Genomic DNA, 26441 nt, shown 5'->3' on the forward strand with positions numbered 1-26441 from the left:
TTTTTAGTTCTTCGACCATCGAATAGGCTATATTCGACCATTCGATAATTTAAGTACTGTCTCTTTAAAAAAAAGTTCGACTTCATACTTCGCCAAATTAAAGCTACTGAAGTGCAATGTTAGCCTATGGGGACCTTCCACAGCACTTTTTTTTGATCGAACAGAAATCCTTCGATCAATCGCTAAAAATCGTTCAATCCAAACTATTTAATCCTTTGATCGAATGATTTCTATTCGATCAAACCTTTTGCGCTAAAATCCTTCGAATTCGATATTCGAAATCGAAGGATTTTACTTGGAGGGTCGAATTCGAGGGTTTTTTAACCCTCAATATTGGACCCTTGATAAATCTGCCCCTGGGAGTTAAAATGGATCAAAACCTAAATAGAAACTCACTGACTGCTTTTATGATCGCTTGCATGTTACATTATTTTCCAAGGTTTAGCAGTTTCTTTAATATAAGTAGTTTAAGGCAGATAATGCCAGGCTTTCAGCTCAGCAGAGAATCAAAAACTTTGAAATTTCCACCTTATTCAATCCTGGGTTTTTATTCCAATTGCAATCAAACTGCCATTGTATCAGTTGGATCTGACTGAATAGATCAGGACACCAGCACTCAATCAGACTTCAGTTAAATCTGAAAGCTGCAGGTTTAGCCTGTACAATGCACCTTAAATGATTGAACCGCACTTGTGTTCATGTTTAAATCCAATAACCACTAAACTGTTTCCTACCTGTTCCCAAGCAAAGATGTGTTGGTTGAAATAGAACTGGATCTGTTCATTTGCAATGTTGATGCAGAGTTGTTCGAAAGAGTTCTTTTTAAAATTCTCAAAGCCGAATATGTCAAGAATTCCAATATTAAATCCAGCATCATCCTCACTGTCGGAAAAAAAGAATTAAAATCCAAAAAGTTTACGTTTATGAAGTTGGACTTTTAATAAAAAATATTCATAAGAAATTTGTATTTTTACAGATTTTTAAAAAAAATCATAATACAGATATGGGATTTGTTTTCCAGAAACCCATTATCCAGAAAGTTCCGAACTACGGGGAGGCCCTTTCCCATAGAATCCGTTTTAATTAAATGATTCAAAGTTTTAAAAAGGATTTCCTTTTTCTCTGTGATAATAAAACAGTAGCTTGTACTTGATCTCAACTAAGATATAATTAATCCTTATTGGAGGCAAAACCAGCCTATTGGGTTTATTTAATGTTTAAATTATTTTTTAGTAGATTTAAAGGGATACTGCCATGGGGAAAAAATTTTTTTTCAAAATGAATCAGTTAATAGTGCTGCTCCAGCAGAATTCTGCAGTGAAATCCATTTCTCAAGGGAGCAAACAGATTTTTTTATATTCAATTTTGAAATCTGACATGGGGCTAGACATTTTGCCAATTTCCCAGCTGCCCCATGTCATGTGACTTGTGCCTGCACTTTAGGAGAGAAAAGCTTTCTGGCAGGCTGCTGTTTTTCCTTCTCAATGTAACTGAATGGGTCTCAGTGGGACATGGGTTTTTACTATTGATTGCTGTTCTTAGATCTACCAGGCACCTGTTATCTTGTGTTAGGGAGCTGCTATCTGGTTACCTTCCCATTCCTTTTGTTTGGCTGCTGGGGGGAAAAGGGAGGGGGTGATATCACTCCAACTTGCAGTACAGCAGTAAAGAGTGATTGAAGTTTATCAAACACAAGTCACATGACTTGGGGTAGCTGGGAAATTGACAAAATGTCTAGCCCCATGTCAGATTTCAAAATTGAATATAAAAAAATCTGTTTGCTCTTTTGAGAAATGTATTTCAGTGCAGAATTCTGCTGGAGTAGCACTATTAACTGATTCATTTTGAAAAATTTTTTTTTCCCATGACAGTATCCCTTTAAGGTATGGAAAACCCCCAGGTCTCAAGCATTTTGGATAACAAGTCCTGTACCTGTAATTAATAAAATGAATGATACAAGGACTAGACCTCTATTTTGAGACAAACAATTCAAAACTAATTGCTAGAAGATGCTATAATAATGGTATCTTTTATACATAATCAACTTTCCCAACAAGAAAAAGATTGGAAATTACAGGCAAATAATTCTGTTTTCATTGTACAAGGTTTTTATCAAACCATGGATGAAAAACTGAATAACTGAAGTGAAACCACAAAAAAATAAAGAAATAAAATAACATACAATTAAGATTGAACCAGTAAAAATGGATGACCATACAGTTCTCCAACTAGGGTCCATTTTAACAAATCTCAGAATTACCCGCAGTTTGGCGCTGACAAAAGGCATCCACGGAGTCGCTGCTGTATTGATTTAACGGCTTTTATTGAACAACACTCTTTGACATTGGCAGTGGGTGAGTTTAAACGCGTTTCGTGCCTACAGAACCGGCACTTCTTCAGAGTTCCTGAACTTTGGGTAATTCTGAGAGTGAGAGAGTTCCGGACCGAGGTTGCCGGATTCCACTTATTTTGCCACATATCCTTTTCTTGTGTTTCCATTTTAACAAATGTCTATTTACGTGTACGTGACCAATAGAAATGATCTACTTGTTCAGCAAATGTCCCTAATCAGAGGATTTGAATAGAGGTAAGCATGATCTTTAGTCTCTTCCATGTCTGGATCTACCAATGCTTCCTACACTTCCCGAGAAGAATTTACTGAGCAGTATAAAAGTTTCATTTATTTTCTGACACTGGCAAGTTTACATAGTTACGTACAGTAGTGGGTTGAAAAAGCCCAAAGTCCAACATGTTTAACTCTTCCCTTTAACCCCTCAAGGGCATAGCTTATAATGCAGACAGAATATCATTCACCCTGTATTTGTAGTTATACAGCTAAACATAAGGTAGGCTGTTGCTTGATGGGGGGCAATGCTTTACCAATGCAAGCAGTTAACTCCATGATAAGGGTATTCAATGAAGGCATCTCTTCAATAAGAAAGAGTAACAATAGAGGCATCTTTACCTTAACTTCTCGGGTTTAAGTAAAGCATTGATCCGGTTCACAATCCAGCTAAAAAGACGCCCGTAGAGCGCTTTGGACATGGCATCTCTTACATCTGCTGCTTTTTCTACAGTGTTTTGTTGAATGATCAGCTCCCCCCGTGTTACCACACAGTGAGAGGTCAGAGCATCCTTCAGTTCATCAGGTTGGATGCATAACAGAGAAGCAGCTGGAGTAAATGTAAAGCACAGTTAGAAAATAGTCAATTAGCTATAAAAAGAGAAAAATGGTTTTATTTATTTAAAAAAAGAGTAGTATTCGGCATGTTGGATGATGTTCGATTGTTCAACATGACAGCAATAAATAAGGCTAGTGCTGAACATACTTCAGATCACAATATTGCTCAAGCTAAAAAGGGTAAACAGGGAAAGTGAAGCTACTCCATGTTTGGTCCTTGCAAATGAGAGAATAAGACAAACAAGTGTCCATTATGAAATATGGACCCGACATGGAATATCTGCAATGTTGAAAATGTAATTCTAAGCAACCTCCCAATGTAACTAATTTAAAAAAAAAAAAAATCAATTGCTGGCTACAGATTTATGAATGCAAGGCATTGCTGGAACTGAAGTCTTGCAATTGCATTTACAAATTATTTTTAACGCAGAGGCACCAGTGTAGAGAATAGAAATGGAAAGACAAATACTGATTACAGGCTTATTATGCAAATAATTCACTGAGAAATTGTAATTTATATACATTGGAGAGAATTATAATTTCCTTTGATTTTGAAAAAAAGTAGGATAGAGTTACTAGTTAAATATAAATTATTTAATTAACCCCCCCCCCCCAGCTACAAGATTCAAAATATTCTTTAGTGCACAAGTATATGGTATTTGATAAAGTTAGATGGTAACGGTGTCCACAGCAAGCAAAACAGGTTCGGACTGAGGGGGCCCACCGGGGCTGCAGTCCCCAGGGCCCCCCATCCCGACAGTTCCCAGGGCCCCCTCCTGACCTCCAACCCGCTTCCACTAACGCGCCGTGTGCACTCAAAAGACTCAACCGAGGGCCCCTAAGTTCCAGTCCCCTGCCCACATCCATGAACACACCGGGGCACATTTACTAAGCTCGAGTGAAGGATTCAAACTAAAAAAACTTCGAAAGTTTTTTTTGGGTACTTCGACCATCGAATAGGCTACTTTGACCTTCGACTATGACTTCAAATCGAACGATTCGAACTAAAAATCGTTAGACTATTCGACCATTCGATAGTCGAAGTACTGTCTCTTTAAAAAAAACTTCGACTACCTACTTCGGCACTTTAAACCTACCGAACTACAATGTTAGCCTATGGGGACCTTCCCCATAAGCTTTCTAACCTTTTTTTGATCTAAGGAAAATCGTTCGATCGATGCATTAAAATCCTTCAAATCGTTCGATCGAATGATTTTCCCTTCGATCGTTCGATCTAAGTTTTTGCGGTAAATCCTTCGACTTCGAAGTCGAAGGATTATACTTTGATGGTTGATTATCGAGGGTTAATTAACCCTCGATATTCGACCCTTAGTAAATGGGCCTCACCGTGTGCGTGCACGCAGAAGACACACCACGGCAACAGCTTTATCTTTTCTGGGGCAGCTGGGGGCTGCGGGTCTGGGCCAGCGGGTGCCCATGAGGGCCAGGGCATACCGGGTTATTTCCCGGTGTCCCGCCGGGCCAGTCCGACACTGCAGCAAAATATTGGCTGCAATTGACGCCTTGGCTTTTCATGACCTTTATCTACTGAGGCTTCTTTAGCTCTCCACTGGGCCAGGAGGAATTTCCAGTAGGTCGAGATCTACCCTGTCCCATTCATTTGCTCCATCATTTGCATTAATCATTAAGAAATTTGCATAATTGCATTAATCAGCCCCCTTTGTGATACAAAAATTGCCCTGAAGCAGCAAAGACCATATAGATAACCACGGAGATTAAATATCCCATCTGAAACCCAATGTTGCCATTTAAGCTCTTAATAGGTTTATATTATAGAGTTGCTCAGACATGAACCCCTATATATAACAAATGGCACTAAGTTTGCCCAGGAGCAGTAACCTGTAGCAACCAGTGTTTGCTTTTAAACAAGTGACCAGTAAATGCTGCCTGCTGATTGGTTGCGTGGGTTACTGCTTCTGGGCAAACGTAATGCCTTTTATTACATATGGTGGTAAGAATGTAACAAGGCAAAGGAAACAACAATAGTGCCTTTAAAATATGTACATTTATGAAACTGGATATTTTTACTAAAAAATAACCCCACTTGTAACTTGTGTAAGCATTCCATAAAAAAAATTTAGTAAAATAATATTTTGGAATGGTTACCCATTTAAAGGCCATGCAGATACTGGGCATAACTTTAGAGAAGGGCTTAAAGAAATCTTACCATTTTCAAGTACTGCAGGGTTGTTTATATGGCTTTTGTCAATTTGATGTTCTGATGCCACAGAAGTGAAATCAATATTTCCCACGTTCAGAATAGCAGCAAGGATACTATAAACACTTCCTAGTTCCTGAAATGAGTATATAAAAAAAAGAAGTCTTAATATTTATTACTAACCTGTTTGCTGTATATTCATTTACCTGTACAGGGTATTATTATTATTTCATTAAGAGATGCCTTCCACCCGGCTCAGTTCTCTATGCTTGGGGTAGCTATCCTAAAATGAGGAGGGGGTTCTACAGTAGACTCAACTGAGGCTGTGATATTCTCAAAGAATCTTTTCAAAACATACAAAGGTTCTTTGAATGATCCATAACTCCAACTTAGCAATAAACAAGCACAGTAACTCTCAATGTGACTTTCTAGTGATAATGTTGGTTCAATTCAATAAGTGCATTTTCTCTCCAGCACACGCACACACATTTATATATTTGCGTTTCAACTCGCAAAGAGCCGCCGACGACATATTTTGATATACCCCTGAAGGGTCAATGCCGTGAGTGCTTTCACTGGACTGCTATATATATATATATATATATATATATATATATATATATATATATATATATATATATATATAATACACAAAAGCCATAAATATCCTGTAAATTATATCCTTATAAACGGTGAGTTCTGATGTCATCAGTTATAAACGGTGAGTTCTGATGTCATTTCTGTCACATGACTCACTGAAACTTGTGTATTATAATAAATAAAGTACCCCCTGTTGAAAAATCTCGGAGTTCCATGACCTGTATAAAAACCCTCGGCCTTCAGCCTCGTGTTTTTATATGGCCATGAAACTCCTTGGTAACTTAAGAAATATTTGTCATCCGGAAAACCACAGACCCCGAGCTCTGGATAACAGGTCCCATACATGCAACACAATCATATACATATAATATATTCTAGCTATGTTTTATGTCTCATTTGCTCATTGAAATTGCAGTCGAATATATTCAAACATAATTTTGATGCAATAATGAGATTAAGACTAAACCTTCATCTTGAGACTGTCCCTTATGCTGCCGAGCGAGGCTGAAAATGAATTGATCACTCACCTCCATTGAAAAGCCTATTACCTTGAAACATTGTTCAATTAACTCAAACTGGGATTTATAGAATGGTTTATTCATAAAGTCTTGCACCATTTTAATATGCTCATTTTGCAGGTACCTGAAAGTAGAAGAATTAATGATTAGCCCTTAAATTAGAATGAAAATTAATAACACACCACATTCCGTAACACAGATCCGAGGAATGCATAACTTTACCTGGGAGGCTTTATATCGGGCAGTTTATAATGTGTCAACTTTTTCTTCTCAGACAATCCCGCATAAATATAATAGAATATGTGAAAATTCTTTTCTCCTCTGTAGGAACAAGAAAGAGCTGACATTTAAAGGGGTGGTTCACCTTTAAGTTAACTTTTAGAATGTTATAGAATGGTCAGTTCTAAGCAATTTCTCAATTGGTCTTCCTTATTTATTTTGTATTGTTTTTGTATTATTTCTTCTTCTGACACTTGACTTGAATTAACATTGGTTCAATGAATAGGGCTTGTGCTGAACCTTTGCCTATTGTTTTAATTAGGAAATATCTATCCCTAATTAAATATCTGGTCCATGCTACTGTATCTTTGCACTGAATAGGGCAAAATTTGAAAATGAAATTCTACTTCCTGGTCCCAAAGAGCAAAGCCAAACAAATCAGCAGACCACTGAGTAGCCCTCTGTAGAAAGCATCACCATCCTTCCCCCAGCTCTTTTGAGATTATGAGATGATCATTAAACAGAGACTTTCCAGAGGACTACTATTTTGTTTGATTTCAGGAGTCACCAGAGACACAAGAGACCCAGTCTGGACTAGTAACCACCTTGTAGAAGGTCAACAGTGATGTTTGGAACCACTACACTGATATGAGTGACCTTAAAGTGGCTTCCAAAGAGACACTCACAATGCTTGATGAACAACTCTTGATTTTTCGAGAAGATATTCAGAAATTTGGGCAGCCACCACCGTTCCGTTACTCGTAAACTTCATTTCGAGGTACTTCCCGAAGCGACTGGAATTTTCATTAATTATAGTGCAGGCGTTTCCAAAAGCTTCTACTAGGTTATTCACTTGCAGGATTTTCTCTTGGAGTGTTCTGTTGTTTGCCTGCAATGGAAGAATACATTTTAAAAACTGAAAAAACACAAGGTGTCTGGTGATTGTATAGCTGCAATTACCTTTGTACTTTTGCCTCATTTAAATGTTCCCAAAATTGCACTTTTAACTTGCATTCAAAAACGAGCCCTATTATGTACTGTATGTTCTAATGGCCAATTATTTCATGTTTTTAAAAAGGGATACTGCACCTGAACTGCCTTATTGGACATATGTACTTTTATAGACAGCTCACAGTCTTACATCCTCTGCTTGTTTGACTCAGTATAGAGCCATCTTGTGTTGCATTCCTTTAGTGAACATGTTTACTAGCTGACACCCAACTGATGTCTCTTATGGCTAATGAGCCACGTGATATACTTTCATATACCGTACAGTAGTGATCTCCAACCAGTGGCTCGAGAGCAACATGTTGCTCACCAACTCCTTGGATGTTGCTTCCAGTGGCCTCAAAGCAGGTGCTTATTTTTAAATTCCCAGTTTGGAAGCAAGTTTTGGTTGCATAAAAACCATATGTACTGCCAAACACAGTCTCCTGTAGGCTGACAGTCCACATAGGGGCTATCAATTAGCCAATCACAGCCCTTATTTAGTATCCCTATTGACTCTATTAACTCTATTTACATTTGACTATGGCTCACAACTACAAAAGTTTGGGGACCCCTGCCCTACAGAGTGGGCTATTTTGGCATTCCATTCAAGGGTGTAAAGCTATATATTCTTTTTTACCTTGATAAAAAAATCTTTTGGATGGCAATTTCTTGACTTATCCCTACAATAAAGATTAAGAAATGAAACAATCCCAAGCTTCTTTTTCTTGTGAGAAAGATACCCCTGAAGAAGTTATTTAAAGTTCTTAGTACAGGTATGGGATCCGTTATCTGGAAATCTGTTATCCAGAAAGCTCTGAATTACAGCAAAGGTGTCTCTCAGCGTTTTAATGTAATAATTCACATTTTATAAATGGATTTTCATTTTCTCTGTAATAATAAAACAGTGCCTTGTACTAAATCCCAATTAAGATATAATGAATCCTTACTGGAGGTAAAACAGTCCTATTGGGTTTATCATTAATGTTTAAATTATATATTAGTAGATTTAGGGGGTTATTTGCCAAAACTTAATTTTTCATGGAAAAAAAAAATCGAATTTTTCGAGATTTATTATACCCCGATGCTGCAAAAAGGCAGAATCCAAAAATCCGACATCTCAGACCTGTCAAGGTCGTCCTGTATAAGTCAATGGGAGAGGCACCAATGGCAATTTGAATTTATGGTGGCCTGGGTTTAGCCTGGGCAAAAAGTTAAAAAAAAAACTAGAGATTCGGGAAAAAAGCACAAAAAAATCATACAATTCAAGTTTTCACTCAAATTTTATCACGTTATTCACAATTCGATTGAATTAAGTTGTTTAAATTAATAAATTAGCTAAAATCAGACATGGGAGTTTGGGTGTGGTTTTTTTTAAATAAAATATGAGATAAATTTGGATTTTAGTAAATAACCACCCAATGCAAATTACTTTCAGATCTGTGTTATATGAACACTGTGATTTATGCAGTCCATGATTCTGTTTGAGATTAACCAAATTCTAGACTATTTTGAAGTTACACAAAATAAAAATAAACACACACTCAGCTCTTAATATTTTCATTAGACATATTCACAGACGGAAAAACAACATGAAGGTACTGTAGTCTGTTAAAAAGGACTCACATAATTAACTGAAGAAGAACTAATGAGGTGCGTGAAACCAAAAAAGAAAAACCATCTCCCTGTCATTTATACAAGTGGCAGTTTCCTTTGAGAGGTGAGTAAATATCAGGCTGTGCGGAGATTAGAAAAACAAACAGATTGTATTTTGCCATAATTAAAAAGAAGAGATTTGCAATGGAAATTCTCCTGGCACACCATCGGCAAATTTCAAGCAACTATAAAACTTTATTTATGTTGATCTTTTTCAAAAGATAAGGGACAGTCTCAAAAGACTACTGTATCCTCCGAAGTAATTCAGTAGCAAAATCCACAATTATTTCTTCAATTAACTCTAACAATTTCTATGGGATTAGCATTGTTGCATGGAAAAATGGAATTAATTTTAGTCATTGGTGTGTTTATTTGGGGATTTTAGAAGGAAACAGTGATATTTACTCAACGTACCCCCTGGTGGTTTCCTGCAAACCCCATAGACTTGTAGATATGTCCTGCAAATGTTGGGAGTGTAACTATAAAGGAAGCAGGACCTGCAACTGCTGGGTGGTTGAGATGGTATAGGGGATCCAGCTGATTCAGTAGTAGTTTCAGTATAAATTTATGAAAATAATGTTTTTCCCAAAGTTTAGGGGTTTTCCTATGAGACCCAGTAATTTCTAGCTACACCATTGGCAGAGGCCTTTGCAAACTGCATTAGGTTACCTAGTAACTGGTTATGACGAACAGATTGACAAGCAGACTATGTATGTAAGCAGTGTTGGACTGGGGTTTCTGAGGCCCAACAGGGCTGTCATCTCAGGGTCCCCCCCACCCCAGTCTCTAAACTTCACTAGGTCCTTCCAGTGCACCGCATAGCTCTACTTTCTGCTATGATTGGGGTGTGGTAGGAGAAGGGGTCAAAAAATTCTGGGATTGGAGAAAAAAGCAGACTTGGGTCAACAGGGCCCACTGTTTTTTTCCCGGTCTCCCAACCTGACCATGGGGCAAATTTACTAAAGGGTGAATTCTCACCAGCGACCGCTTAGCCACACTCCGTGCCACTTCGCCAGGCGCAAATTTGTTACCACTACGCTAATTCATTAAATACAAAGTTGCGTCTCAGCAGCCGAACGCTGGCGAATTTTAGCTAGAGTTACTTCGGCTGTGCGAGCATTTCATATCGAATTTTCACTAGCGTTCATTTCTGCCCAGTGAAACTTCGCTAGCACTCTTACTCTTAGGTTAATTTGAATAGGGCGGGTACCTAAAAGTCGCATGGACGTCTTTTTTAGTAATGTTGGTGCAAATGCTTAAAGTAGCCAATTTTTAATACATATGTCCAATGAGCCATAATAAAGACAGAGGAGATCATCTAATGCCCTAGACATGAGTCCACCCCAACCAAATGTGGCGTGCCCCTCAAATTAAGATAAAAAAATTGTTCACACATTAATCTTTACCAAGACTATTTACTAATAGTTTGGACTTTTAAAGGCAATCCCGCTTGAAAAAAAGAAAAGTCGCCAGCTTTTTGTTTACAACTTTAATGCATTTCCCGCATACAGGATATGATGTCACTGACATAAGATTGAGGAGGATGTAGCTTTATTTTATCAGTTCGCCTGATCTGAGGAGGCGAAATAAACTCTGGCAAAGAGGTACTGCTCAGTAAAATTCTCACTTTAATGAATTTGCGGAGTAACGACCGTTCACCAATGCGAAAAGTCACCTGGCGAAAGGGTGCGAATGACTGCTAGCGATGGTCTCGTTCGCTAGTGAATTGTCCTCTGCACCTGTCAATTGGTGATGTCCCTGCGGATGAGATTTCTGGCAAATTGTCACTAGCGTCGCCACTTCGCCCTTTGGGGAATCTGCCCTCCTGTATGTAAGTGTCATTGGGAGAGAGATGGGATGCTGGAAGAGGCTAGGAACATGCAGAGAACTCCACTGACAGCTTTATAGGTGAATTTATCCCAGGGGAATAGGAGAGGCAGCATGTCCCTTTAAATCAAAAGTTTTCCTATACTGAGGAGATTGGTGTTAGAGAAGGGGGCTGAAAGCAGAACATCTGGTGCCATAGCATATGGATAGATTAAGAGGCGTTTGTCAGCTGTGTGGTGATGTTCTATAGCAGAGTAATCCTATAGTGCAGCACAGAGAAGATCTGACAGCAGGTTTGAAAGTAGTTCTAAATCTGTGCCCCCATTAATTATACCAGAAAGCTAATTGAGGTATGTTGTTGAGCATAAAGACAAATAAAACAGGCTGCTTTTTCTTAAAAGTTTGGCTTCTTGCTCTACTGTGCATGAGCAGATGCGATAAGAACGAAGAAGCAGGAAAAGGATTGCTCCATGGTGCTCGCTGGAATAACCCCGGGGCAGTGCAGTTTTCTGCTGATAGGAGCACCAGCCCAGGGTTTCAGGTGAGTAAATGCGATCACTTGGGGTGCCTAACTTTTGGCACACCCAAGTATAACAGGACTTTCCTTCTCCTTTAAGGCCCACTCAGCTAGCTACTAAAAGGGCACCTATGACAGCCAAAATCAAACACATATTAACAATCCAACCAGTACAACCTAAACACGTTTAATCAAATCATTTTTTAAAAGCAGCTGTTTTTAAAAAATCCCTTACTTTGTCAAATGTTTTTTTTCACTGAGGGAGTCCATACTGTGACAATTACATGCAAATAAGTTCACGAGCATGCTCACATTGTAGTATTGCCCTGAGTATTCTACCCAGAATGCCTAGCTTTCATAAACTCCTCCACTAGAAGTATCAGGAGATTTCTCTATCTTGTCCCCTGCTGATGATGTTATTATGCAAATGAAGGGCACACACTAACTTCCAGCGGGTGGCAGCACTGCTGAACAGCAGCTAACACAGAGGTTTGGCTGATTTAAAAATAGCTTAGAAGGGTTGCTAGGCATTTTTACTGAGCATGTGCGAGATTTCAGAGCTGCAGTTGGCTGGGAAGATAGAGGTAGGAGGAGCCAGTGAAATCCAAGATGGCTGCCTCAGCTAGAACTGCAGTGGAGATAGGGGAGATCTTGCAGAAGGAATAGTGAGCTGATCATTTACATTATACAAACAATTTTGACTGTTTTAAAAATCAGATTTCTTGAACTTTCACATAGTGTATTTACTTAGGAAATGATTTTAGTTATGATTGGTTCCCTTAAATAAGGTGGCCATACATGGGCAGATAAAGTTGCCGATATCTGTCGTTTAGACCAATTTGACAGCTAATCTGCTCGTGTATGGAGGCTTCTGACGGATCTTTCCGATCGATATCTGGACATGATATTCAGTGGCGTAACTAGATATTACTGGGCCCCACAGCAAATTATTTTTCAGGCCCCCAAAATGTTTAGAGGTTGACTTGTTTCTCCAATATTTATTGAAATTGTATATGAATTAGGGCCTCATGGGGCCCCTATACCTCCTGGGCCCCCCTGCAGCCGCAGGGTCTTTTGCCTCTATAGTTACGCCCCTGATGATATTGATCGGGAAGGTTTGATTTTTCTCCTGACCGACCAGTCGGAGCCCATTGCGCTCCTCGTAATCCGATCGATCAGTCATAGGGCCAAACATTCAGATTACAACCGATATAGCCCTGCCGTTAGTGGCATATCGGGGAAAAGATCCGCAAGTCCCTGATTGGTTACTGCCTGATAACCAATCAATGGAAAAGCAGGAAGTAGTGTTCTGGCTGTTAAGTTACACATCCAGTCACTCCAGCCTTTATAGATTTTTTATTTTTTTTATTTATACTTAACAATTCATTTAATGAAAGTGATGTTATGTATAGCTGAATGCAACGAAAGTACAGGGGTTGCAACTGCACTTATGGACTGACATGTGCCCTCTTATCTCTGAAATACCTGTATCTCTTTTAAAAGCTACTGCATACTGTGAATAACCCATAATAGTAAATTCACTCATGCTGAAAATGTGTTTCTCTGGTCGGAAAAGAGCAGAATGCAATGTATTATATTTAACATTAGGCCATATCCTGCATTTCCTCAGTAATGTCATATTCTCAACGTAACCTTTTGGTGACAATGAACAATATGAATTCCTGCAATGCTCTAAAACTTGCTAACCGATTTAAAAGCCTGTCAGAGCTTGTTAAATGTCAAAAGTAAAAAACACTAGCAAAAGAGAAATGTTTGTTTAAAATATAAAATGTGATTAAACTTTAAGTGCCAGAATCTCCTGACAGTGTATCTGTTGACCTCCATCCACATATGTATAGCTAGTTTGAATTTAGCAGAAGTCTAAGCCAAGTACTTGTTAACCTACCTTTTTGCTTAACTCAATTGAATAGCAAGTAATCATTTTGGCCCTATGTTATCATCTGCTTAAAGGAGAACTAAACCCTAAAAATGAAAATGGCTAGAAATGCCATATTTTATAGACTGGACTTCCTGAACCAGCCTAAAGTTTCAGCTTGTCAATAGCAGCAATGATCCAGGACTTCAAACTTGTCACAGGGGGTCACCATCTTGGAAAGTGTCTGTGACACTCACATGCTCAGTGGGCTCTGAGCAGCTGTTGAGAAGCTAAGCTTAGGGGTCGTCACTAATTATCCAGCAGAAAATGAGGTTGGTCTGTAATATAAGCTGATGCTACAGGGCTGATTGTTAAATTCTGATGCTAGTTGCAATGGTTTCTGAGCTGCCATGTAGTAATTATCTGTATTAATTACTAATCAGCCTTATATTGTGACATTTCTATTCTATGTGTACTGTATATTGTGAGTGGGTCCCTAAGCTCAGTAAGTGACAGCAGCACAGAGCATGTGCAGTGAATCAGCAGAAAAGAAGATGGGGAGCTACTGGGGCATCTTTGGAGACACAAATCTTTACTACTAAAGGGTTGTGGTTGCCTTGGGCTGGTACAGAAGCCCAAAATATAATGTACAACATTTCTAAACTACTTCTTTAGATAAACTTAAGTTCTCTAAAAAACAGCTGCCTATAACAGAGACATTTCACAGCCCTCTAAGGGGCAAATTTACTTACCTCTGAAGTTGCGCCAGCGTTGACTTCGCCACACTTGGCCAGGCGAAGTTTCGCCAGGGCGCCGTTAATTCACTAAAATCCAAAGTTGCGCTCAGGGAGGCGAAAGGTAGCGATGTCTAATTTGCATACGGTGCCAAGTTAAAATTGAATGCATGTATATGTAGCAGCAAATACATTAAACTACACAAGCCTGGGAAAGCTTCATAAAATAAAATAGAGGTCTTATATTGCCCTACACATGTGCCCACTGTATAGTTTAGGTGCCATATGTTAGGAAATGTAGGGGGGAAGGAGGGTACCCCCAAAAAAATGTACGATCTTTTTCAGCCTATCACCGTTAAAAAAGTAAAAGACGCCAGCATTTTTTGGTACTTAGAAAAAATTTCAACTTTTTTTGAAGAAATCCCTCTCTACTCTATTTCACTGCGCCTGGTCTGAGGTGGCGAAGGCAAGTCTGGCGCAAGAGGTAACGTTCAGTAAAATGCGCAAATTAGTGAATTAGTGTAGTTACGTCACTTCGCCATAGCGCAACTTCGTCTGGCATAATGGTGCGAAGTAGCGCTAGAGTTGGTCCACTTTACTAGTGAATTTATGCCAGCACCCATTAGTAAATTACTAAGTAACGAAATGAAGTCACTCTGGCGAATTTGCGCTACTGTTAGCCGCTTCACGCTTTAGTGAATTTGCCCCTAAGAGTCTGTATGGCTTTGTCTGTTGACAGATATAAGGTGCTGGAGTTTTGTGCATTTGATATCTCTGATCTATGTTGATGAAAATCAGTGATAGTGTTCCAATAATAAAATAGCACACAATTTAAGTTATACTCTTAAAAAAGCTATTATACATATCAATTGTTTGTGCACTTATATTCTAGCACCCATCTGCTTTTGAGGAGCCTGCAGTTTTATCTCCGCTTGTCACTCATCTCTTCTGGCAGGAACTATCTCTGTAAATCTAAATAAGCAGCCTGCTTCCTATAATGGATTTTTTCAAGGGGCTAGGAATGGAATGTCACCCTTTACTTAAGTAACGCACACTAGAACTGCTTTGCTGATGTGTCAGTTTGGCCAATGCTATATTTTATACTTTGCCATTAATAAAGTGCACTATTACACCCTTAATAGGAAAATCTGTTATCATTTATCAGTGTCTCTAGAAAAGCAGGCAAGGTGCTACAAGTCTGCATACATCAAAAATAGCTGCCAAGAACCTGCATCTGTTATATTTCTCAAAGTGGCATAAAAGAAACGTTTGTTCTGACCTGCTCTTTACAGAAGTTTAGGGTAAATCCAAAAGGGAAACTCCTCATTTTTTGTGATGTTTTTTTTAATGTCACAAAAATTCAGTGTACTTACATAGAATGTATTAGTACTATTATTATTATTATTATTATTATCATAATCATTATTATCATGAATTATTAATAACGATCATTTTTGTGTAAATTGTTGCATTGTTTAAATGTGGAGGCCTATTTATAAACAGTCTAATTTTAGTGGTTTTCGAGGTTTTTGAAACCACGACTAAACTCACTTTCTCTAAAACCGCGAATACCATGAAATTTGTTAAAAGGTCTGCATAAAAATAAATTAAAATAACGCTGAACGATCCAAAAAAAAAAAATAAATTATATATATATATATATATATATATATATATATATAATGTCCATATAGGTGAACGCACTCTTACCGGAATTTAGCAGAGGTGGGTGCGTTGGTCAAAGGCTTAATGATACATCATGATAAATGGACCCGCACTCCAAGTTTTTTCATGAAAATAGTGTTATTCTTTATTCACAAATGCATATCCAACGTTTCGGTCCCCATTGGGACCTTTCTCAATAACCTTGAGAAAGGTCCCAATGGGGGCCGAAACGTTGGATATGCATTTGTGAATAATATATATATATATACCTCTAAAACCTTTTAAGAATTCAAGGTTTTGCAGACAATTACTAGTGAAATAAAAAAAAATCCAATGGTCCAATAGGATCAGCGCAGCTCCCATTGACTTCTACTGGACCTGGCAAAATTTTGTATTAGAGATTTTCATGGTTTCTACACTTAAAAATTCTCAAATTTTTAAATCTTTTAAAAAAAATAGGAAAGCCACAAATTTGTAGAAAAAAATTGATTGCTGGTAAATCCACTCCATAGTGTTTATTATTCATCATCATCATTTTTTATTTTATAAATTCACATTTTTGTAATGATAATATTGATGATGACATTGATGATGATGTGATTGATGAAATTACTAATACTTCAACTATTATTATTAATAATAATGTTTTTATGTGGTAGTTTGCATTCATTCACATTATTGATTTATTATTATTACAGGTATAGTATGTATTATCCGGAATGCTCGGGAGCTTTCTGAATGACGGGTTTCCAGATAAAAAATCCCATACTATTGTATAAGTTCACATAATTTAATAATATACATTTTTTTTGCCAGTCATTGTATTATATAAATTCCCGTTAACATTCTTAACATATTTGGGGGTTTTTTTTTCATAAACTACAAAAACACATTAAAAAATATAAAACATGTAAAATTATATGAAAAATATATGTTATAAAAATGTAAAACAAATCTGTATATATCTTACCTTACCCAAGACAGTAAGCTGTTGGACTAAAAGGTGAGCACCTTCTGTTTTTCCTGCTCCACTTTCTCCAGATATAACGATACACTAAAGAGAAAACACACTGACCTTCATTTCCAGTTTGGAAGGGTGGTATTGGGAATGCTTCTATTACTCATAAACACTTACCTGGTCTGAATTATATGTCACCATAGACTGGTAGGCTAAATCAGCCACGGCAAAAATATGTGGCGGGTTATCAGTTCTCTTTGCTCCAATGTACATCTGTAAATACTTTTAGAAGATAACAGATTAAAACAAGATCAGTACTGGAAATACACAATACAGTTACAAAATTAGATTCATGGTTTTCTGCTTTTCCCAATGACTGATGGATGAGTGCCGGATATTTCTCTATTAAGTGAGTACGTTTGGGAAGGGAACAGTGCCTTAAAGGGGAAGGAAACCTAGTTGGCGCAAAAACCCTCCCCCCCTCCCGTGTGTTGCCCACCCTCCCTCCTCTCCCCTGGCCTACCCGTCCCGCTGGGCAAATGCCCCTAACTTGTTACTTACCCTTCAGCGCAGGTCCAGTCAACTAGGTTTCCTTCCCCTTTAACTGGGATAGTAGAGATACTATGTTATGTATTTGGTGGTTTGGTGTCTTACAGATAAAGCATAAGGCATCATAATGAACTAAATGGGGCTGTCATGGTTTCAATAATTTTTTCATAAAATTATACATTTTGCTGTACCTTATCCAATTTAATCAAAATGTCTGTTTTTCAAAAAAGCATGGGCTACGCATCTAGAGTCTGTAGAATTGTCCCACCACATTGTCTTTGTATTTTACTCAATGACAGGTAGTTGACCATGCAGCAGCACCATTATCTAAGACTCATTTTTTTACAACAATCAGTTGAAATCAACATGTAGCAAATCCTTGGATTTAGTTTTTTCTGCACTTTTTGTAACATTTCCAGAAGAAGCTTAACGAATGCTGGCAACGTTTTTTTTTTTTTTTTAAATCAGAACAATGTTGGTAGAATGTTATATTGTCACTAGTGATGGGCGAATTTGGGGCGTTTTGCTTCGCAGAACAATTTGCGAATTTCCCGTGAAAAATTTGTGAAACATCGAAAAATTCGTGAAAGTTGTGGAACGGCGCCGGCATCTCATTTTCGCTGACGAATTTTCTCATGAATTTATTCGCCGACGGCTATTTGCGGGAATTTGCAACAAATTTTCGCCTGACAAATAAATTCGCCCATCACCAAGGGGCACATTTACTTAGCTCGAGTGAAGGATTAGAATGAAAAATACTTAAAATTTCAAAGTATTTTTTTGGGTACTTTGACCATCGAATTGGCTACTTCGACTACGACTTCGACTTCGAATCGAACGATTCAAACTAAAAATCGTTCAACTATTCGACCATTCGATAGTCGAAGTACTATCTCTTTAAAAAAAACTTCGACCACCTACTTCGCCACCTAAAACCTACCGAGCACCAATGTTAGCCTATGGGGAAGGTCCCCATAAGCTTTCTAAGTATTTTTTGATCGAAGGATAATCGTTCAATCGATGGATTAAAATCCTTCGAATTGTTAGATTCGAAGGATTTAATCATGATTCGACCGAGCGATTTTTCCTTTGATCGTTCGATCGAACGAATTGCGGTAAATCCTTCGACTTCGATATTCGAAGTTGAAGGATTTAACTTCGATGGTCGAATATCGAGGGTTAATTAATCCTCGATATTCGACCCATAGTAAATGTGCCCCTAATTGTCACAGGTTCCTCCAAATTTGTAGAAATTGGAAATTTACTTTACATGACAGACAGTTTGAAATTGTACATGTTATTAATACTAATGGGAAATGCAACACAAAACAGGGTTTTTTTTAATACAAAATACCTGTGAGGAATAAAGATCCATTTGTCTAAAGGGATTAACTCCAACAAGAATGTCCCCTACGTAGGTGTATATCTGATCCCTGTTGTATCTTGTTTGTAGCTGATCAGTTACTGTATTCTGTAATACAAGATAAACAATTAAAAATTATTTACTCAGAAATAAACGACATTTCAAACATGTAAAGGCCTGTTATGATCTTTTTAAAATTTGGATTTTATTACCTTAAGTCTACTAGAAAATCCTGTAAACATAAAGGGGCATATTTATCAAGGGTCGAAGTTCGAAGTTCAAAAAACTTTGAATCAAAAAGACAAACCGAATAGAGGTTGAAGGTTTTTGGTGGTCGAAGTGGTCCGTATTTGGCCTACTTCGAATCGTACGATCGAAGGAATAGCGCCTTCGATCTACTTCGATTCAAAGCTTTTCCCCCAAAAAACTTTGATCTCTCAAACTCCACCAATTGCCTCCATATAGGTTCTAGGAGGTCCCCCATAGGCTAAAACAGCACTTCGAACTGAAATTCGACTTTTGATAAATCTGCCCCTAAATAAACCAAATAGGATTATTTTTTTCCAATAAGGATTAATTATATTTTAGGGGCCTCAAATTTATCTGGTCGTGGTTTTTAAGGGGAAAACTCAATTTTTTGTGGAAAAAACCCTCAAATTTATAGAGAAATATTAAACCCCAAAGCTGCTAAAAATCGGAATTCGAAAATAATCCTCCTTAAACCTGTTGAGGTCATGTAGAATGCAATGGCTGATGTCCCTGAAGTTGTTTCTTGATATTATGATCTGTGCTGGATAATCTGATAAAGTCTGGGTTTTCATCTGATAATCTGAGTAATGTGAGTTTTAACCATACAATGAAGTCTGTGGGAGATGGCCTTTCTGTAAATCATTGCTTTCTGGATAATGGGTTTCTAGATAACATGATTGCATACCGGTACTGGTGTTACTGGTATTCTGCAACAGTATCATGTTCTTAGTAATGCTCCAAAATATAGACAAGAGTCATCTTAGTCATACTAATGAGCAAAAGATGCATCTCATAAGCACAATAACACAAGGCATATAAACACAGTCCCCTGCGCTACTGAATCCTATGTACTATTTGTACAAGTTTATTTCAGCTCCTATTTTCTATTGCAAAGTAAGAACTTTGCATCAATAAATTTGTTGAGGAAGGTTGCTTTCAGTGGCGTAACTACGTGTTACTGGGCCCCCGAGCAAATTCAATCTAGGGCCCCAAAACATTGCTAAAGTGACATATTCTACCAAGAAATTCTGAAATTGCTAATTAATTACGGCCTTACTGGGCCCTCTACACTCCTGGCCCCTCCAACAACTGCAGGGTCTGCTCAGCGCCGATTCTGACTAAGGAGCCGCCTGAGGCGGCTCCTGCAATGCCGCCCCCCCCTCACCAGCTTACGTGTCGGGAGGGGAGGCAGAAACACTATTGCGGAGAGCGCAATGATTTTCCAGTTTAAAAACCGGAAATTCGGCTCTTAAGGGTGCAGGAGCAGCTTTTTGCCGCCCCTGGAATCCTTTCAGGCGCTGCCGCCTGAGGCGAGCTGCTCAGCTCGCCTCATTGGCGGAGCGCCCCATTGTCTGCTTCCTCTGTAGTTACACCCCTGGTTGCTTTGTGAAGTACCCATTTTTTTGATTATGAGTAAATCAGAGTAGAGGGCAGTCTACAGTGAGTACTGGGAGGGTAGGGATTGGGACTCTTCTTGGGTGGATTCTAAAAAGCGATGAATTCCAAGTATATATATATATATATATATATATATATTTGCAAAAAATAAACATTATTTATTTAGTTCTTCTCTAATTAAAAAATCGCTTTTACAGCACTGGCCTTTGGTCAGCACCGACCCTGACATGTCGAAGCTTGTGAACAAGAAGCTCCGCTTTGGTTATAAACGCAATAGAAACTTGAGGGAACTATTGACACCTGCAGACCCGGCAAAGAAGTATGTACAGTCAACAGGAGGCATTACGTTAAAACCTGGAGTTTTTAAATGTAATAACTGTGTGATGTGCAATACATTAATACTTGGGGATCAATTTTTTAATCCTCATAGTGGGAAAGCTTACCATATAAAACATAGATTAACCTGCCGATCACAAAATGTGATATACATCATTAAATGTCCGTGTGGCCTGCTGTACTGCGGCAAGACCATGAGACAACTGAGGGACAGAATCAGCATGCATAGGTCAACGATACGGGCGGCATTGGATACAAACTATGATAGTAAAAAGGTGAAACAGGATATATCTAAACAACCCATTGCCCAACATTGGTTGAAAGCGAAGCACCCCATATCTACATTTAAATGCATGCCCATAGATGTGGCAAAAAGCCCACGGAGGGGTGGAGATATTGACCGGATCTTACTACAAAAGGAAGCATTCTGGACATTCGAATTAGGGTGTGTTGCTCCGAAAGGGCTGAATTCTACCCTCCAATTCAATGGGTTTCTGGATAGAAGATAACTTTTTTGTATATTTGGAAAAAGAAACAATATAGCAATTACTATGTCCTTTCTAACTTTTGCTAGGATTTGAAACAATGTTTATAAATAAATAATATGTTGCAATATAGTAGATAAATATGAGTGTTGGTTACAGATGTAACATAGCAACAGTTTTGATTTTTTGTGCCAACTAGACATTGGTTAGAAGTACATATGGTTTGCAATAACCTGGAAGTGCCGTTACAATATGGTTTTAGAGATTTTAAGGTTTTTTAACCTAATCACTACTATAAGCACACAGCACTTTAATACACCAGTGTTTTAATCACAATGTATTTTATTAATCAGCAAGTTGTTTTAACTAACATTTTAAGATGATTCACTGCTGCTATTTAAAAGGCCATATAAAGAGTTAATTTTGCACAAGCCAACGCAGGCACAGTCACGTGATGTGGGTGGAGGGTATTTAATTGGTTTTCTATGTATGTAATATTACCTTGATAAAGGTCCCAAGAGGGACCGAAACGTCGGTTGTACATACTAATGTAACAATACAAGTTTTCTTCACTGCAAAGACCCCTGGTGCTGGTTTTTTGTTCTTTTTGTATCTATATTCTACTCCGGGCACAGGGGCAGCTACAAGGTAGCTTTAATTGAAGGTGGGAGCTGTCCTGTTCTATATATATATATATATATATATATATATATATATATATATATATATATATATATATATATATATATATATATATATTTTTGCAAAAAATAAACATAATTTATTTAGCAACAAACTGACGTTTCGGCTGACCACTCTTGTGAAATCTAAATTATGTTTATTTTTTAAGACCTATGAAGTGCTGATCTTTGCAAGTGTTTTGAGAGGTTTTTGATCGTGCACCCAGGCAAATTTATACGCTTTATCGTGAGTGGATATATATATATATATATAATGAAAGTACCCCCTATTGTAAAATATAAGGATATTATAAGTCACCAAAAAATGGAGGAAATCCCATAACATAAACAGTCCCGCTTCACACCCTCACTGGTGTTCTCTTTACTCACGTTTGAGTTTAGCCCTCAATGGCTTTCAGCGAACACAAATCCCAGAATCCTCTCTGGGCACACTTGAGATACTCTGGTCTCCTGGGAGTGGTTTCTCTTGTCCTCTCTCCAGACTATTGGAGCTCTCTCCAACTCAGGGGAATCACTCTTGTTTCCTGGTGCTCACAAGCATATGTGGCCCTTCACCTTCCTCCACTCCAGGAGGTCTCTAAAGGGAAGCAGCCCTGAGGTGTTGCTCCACACCTCCTTTTAACTACATCAAACATGTAGCTAATTACTTAGCTAGCTACCTAGTTTAGGCAGCTGCAAACCCTTACATGGAATGGAAGCCCACCCTGCTCTCTTCTATCCACTCCAGGGACCCATAATCGATCTTTTACTGAGCCGGTTCACACTTTACTAGCTGCAGCACCACACTTTTCCCTGGAGTTTTGATTTCACCAGCTCAATGCTGGCAAAATACACACAATCTCATGCCCTTTAGACGCCCATATCTTACAATATATAGCAAGATATACATACATATATCCCAGAAAATCCTAACAGGGCTTTTGTTGTGTTTTAAGGAGCTGTAAATTAACTTTGTTTATTTTATACATTTCATTGAGTGGTGTAGCCAGTAGCCACATGTGGTACAAAGTATGTATTTATTTTGGTTAATTCCCCATGTACTGTGCAATTTATGCTTTATAGAACAATCAGTTATGCGTTGGGCAAAAAGGAGAGCACATTATTACAGATGGCTGGATTGTAGACAGGAAAAAGATTGATATAAATGTCGTGAGGAACGTGGGTAGGTATCTGCTATTGGGATTATTACATTGTGTTTAGACTCCTTTGTAGCATGTATATGTATGTACAGTATGTATTTATATTTTTATTTGTAAAGCGCTCCTTGAGGGCACAGCACTGTACAGCAAAAGCATGTTACACATTTTACTTATTGACTGCAAAATATTCATTATGTCGGTGAGGGGATGTGAATAATAATAACTGACACCCATTTATATTCTGTACCAAAACAGTGATCCCCAACCAGTAGCTCGTGAGCAACATGTTGCTCTCCAACCCCTTGAATGTTGCTCACGGGGTCTGCAAAGCAGGTGTTTATTTTTGAATTCCAACCTTGAAAGCAAGTTTTAATTGCATAAAAACTAATTATAGTCCCAAGTATACCCGCTTGAAGGCTGCCAGTCCACATCGAGGCTACCAAACAGCTCTATTTGGCACCCAAGGGACTTTTTTGTGCTTGTGTTGCTTCCCAACTCTTTTTACATTTTAATGTGGCTCACGGGTTAAAAAGGTTGGGGACCCCTGAAATACAGTATCACAAAGGGAATTATGGAAATGCAAGGCTTATTAAAATACAAGTAATCAATGGTGGAATTAAAACCAATCTGACCTACTCTATCAAAAATAGCAACTGAAAACTACACTAAACCCCTAATTTATTAGTGCATTCGTTTTCAAAAATGGGAGTTTAGTTACATGTTAAAGACCATAAAGTATATATATATATGAGATATAAGGGGTAATATACAAGCACGAGTGCAGTGAGTAAAGTGTAATTTTGGCCTCAAGGCAGGATGTTTTTTAACCACAATACATTGTTTTTCCAACAATACCAGTGTAATTGCGGGCAAGAGGCAACAATGTACCTAATGCAGTTGTGGGCGATGCTTTAACACTTGCACAGTTGCGCATTCAGGTCGTCATGGATCATTTGCAATAGTGCTAAAAATCATCAGTGTTGGGATGCTGTAATTTATTGTGCCTTGTGTCCCTATATGCGTCAGATTTTTTAGGAACAGTTCAGTATAAAAATAAAAACTGGGTAAACAGGCTGTGCAAAATAATAAAATGTTTCTAATATAGTTAGTTAGCCAAAAATGTCATCTATAAAGGCTGGAGTGACTGCATGTCTAACATCTAAATTTGTCCCGTTTTGCCGAAAAATTCACAAATTTTGTGAGAAATTCACATTGAAGTCAATGGGCGTCAAAATTATTTTGACATGTGTCAATTTCGACACCTGCGACAATTGTTATTCGTGAGCCTATTTTTGCCAAATGCATTAAAGTCAATGGGAGTCCGAATAATTTTGACAAGCGTCAATGTTTATGCGCGCGACTATTCTGACGGGCGCCCAATTATTCTAGTTGTGGCAGATTTTTCGTGTCAGTTTTGCGAATTTTTCGCTGACGCCTGGCGAATTTCCTTGCCCATCACTAATTTACACCATAAAAGATGTTTAGTTCCTCTCAAATGAAAAGTGATATATGGCAATTAGAAGGGATAGAGCCCTCCTTATTATCTCAAACCAAAGTAATCCAAGTATCCCCTGGTAATCACAGCAATAAGCATGTAACATATTAATGGATTAAACTAATGCAACTGTGCAAGCTGAACTGAAACAAAAAATGTACTAACAATGTTAAATATAATGGCTTCTTTCCTATACACATGGAGAGGTCCAATTATTCAACATTCTCATTTTAGTGGTTTGAGACCTCAAACTGATTTCCACTAAAACCACGAAAACCGTGTAATTTATTAAAAGATCTGTATGTATAAAAAGCACAAACAAAAACTTAACTCAACTTAAATTAACTTGACGATGAGAAAAAAACACTCAGATTTCCTTTTTTTCACAAATAGTACTTTTTCTCAAAAAATTTGAGTTTTTAAAAAAATATTCTCTAAATTATTAAGGGGTAGATTTACTAAGGTTCGAGTGAATTTTCGAAGTACAAAAAGTTTGAGTTTCGAAGTAATTTTTTGGATACTTCGATCATCGAATAGGATACTACGACTTCTAATTTACTTTTATTCGAAGTAAAAAACGTTCGAATATTCGACCATTCGATAGTAGAAGTAATGCCTCTTTAAAAAAAACTTCGACTTCAAAACTTCGCCAACTTAAACCTGCCGAAGTGCTATGTTAGCCTATGGGGACCTGCCAGAGCATATTTTTTTAAGTTTTTGGGTATCGAAGGAAAATCGTACTACGATCGTAATGCGATCGTACCATGAATAAAATCCTCTGACTTCGAATGTCGGAGGATTCTATTCGATGGTCTTATTTCAAAGTATTATCCACTTCGAAATTCGACCCTTGATAAATCTGCCCCTAAGTGTAAAAATCACAAAAAGCTCTAATACAAAACTTCTCCAAGTAAAAGCAGTCGAGGTCCCATAGATGTCAATGGGAACTACTATTGGACTCTTTTTTAACCTTTCAAACATTAGGTTTTTGGATTTTTTTATTGCTAGTGATTATCCAAAAAACTGGAAATTTTAGAGATATTTTTTCTGCACTTTTTTCAGTTTGTACTTTTTATAGTCGGATCTTTTAATAACTTTCATGGCATTCGTGTGTTTTACAGAAATAGAGATTAATTGTGGTTTCACAAAGCTCTAAAACCACTTAGGGGCAGATTTATCAAAGGTCAAGGTGAATTTTTGAATTGAAAAAATTTGAATTTCAAGCTATTTTCTGTGTACTTCGACTAGGGAATAGTCCAAATTCAATTCGAATTTGAAAAAAATGTGAAAATTAGATTATCAAAATTTAAACTGCCGAACTGCTGTTTTAGCCTATGGGGAACCTCCTAGAACCTACAGTATTTGGAGTCAATTGGTGGACTTTGAAAAATGTAAGTTTTTTTTTGAAAAACTTGGAATCGAATTCGATCGAATGCGCCATTCCTTCGATTCAACGAATCAAATTCGGCTGAATACTGACCTATTCGATTGAAAACGGACCTATTCTACCCAAAAAAAACTTCGGTTGATCTTTTTGAATTCGAATTTCGAAGTTTTTTTCAATTTGAAATTCGACCTTTGATAAATCTGCCCCTCAAAGTCACCCTTTTTATTTATGTGCCTCCCCAAGTCCAAATTGATTAAAAATGTACAAATAGGATAAGCTCCAATTGACTTGTATAGGGTCTTAACTGCTTTTACATAGCTAAGTTTTGTATTAGAGTTTTGTTACTTATTACACATTATCGATCTCGAAATTTTTGAGAAAATTTAGAACAAATACATTTAGTGGATGAACCCTTAAGAGTT

The 26441-nt window shown here is 37.7% G+C and overlaps 1 protein-coding gene across 5 annotated transcripts in view; it reads right to left on the reverse strand.

Annotated features, from left to right (window-relative positions):
* The window catches only part of myo3a.L (myosin IIIA L homeolog), a 120007-nt gene that overhangs the window by 54072 nt on the left and 39494 nt on the right, over window positions 1–26441 (reverse strand). For 4 of the 5 annotated variants that reach the window (XR_005961752.1, XM_018267245.2, XM_041565852.1 and 1 more), the window contains exons 12-20: window positions 18821–18937; window positions 17095–17199; window positions 16930–17013; window positions 7384–7586; window positions 6701–6799; window positions 6488–6602; window positions 5370–5496; window positions 2966–3173; window positions 735–882 (exon numbers count right to left, since the gene is read on the reverse strand). Coding sequence is in view for 4 of the 5 variants with exons in the window: in XM_018267245.2 (XP_018122734.1) it covers window positions 735–882; window positions 2966–3173; window positions 5370–5496; window positions 6488–6602; window positions 6701–6799; window positions 7384–7586; window positions 16930–17013; window positions 17095–17199; window positions 18821–18937 (1206 nt within the window). In the remaining variant the exon portion in view is untranslated. Of the gene's footprint in view, window positions 1–734; window positions 883–2965; window positions 3174–5369; window positions 5497–6487; window positions 6603–6700; window positions 6800–7383; window positions 7587–16929; window positions 17014–17094; window positions 17200–18820; window positions 18938–26441 lie in introns of those variants that run through there. The other variant, XM_041565854.1, reaches the window with a different exon arrangement.

The sequence above is a fragment of the Xenopus laevis genome, chromosome 6L, assembly GCF_017654675.1.
Source record: "Xenopus laevis strain J_2021 chromosome 6L, Xenopus_laevis_v10.1, whole genome shotgun sequence".
NCBI lineage: Eukaryota > Metazoa > Chordata > Amphibia > Anura > Pipidae > Xenopus > Xenopus laevis.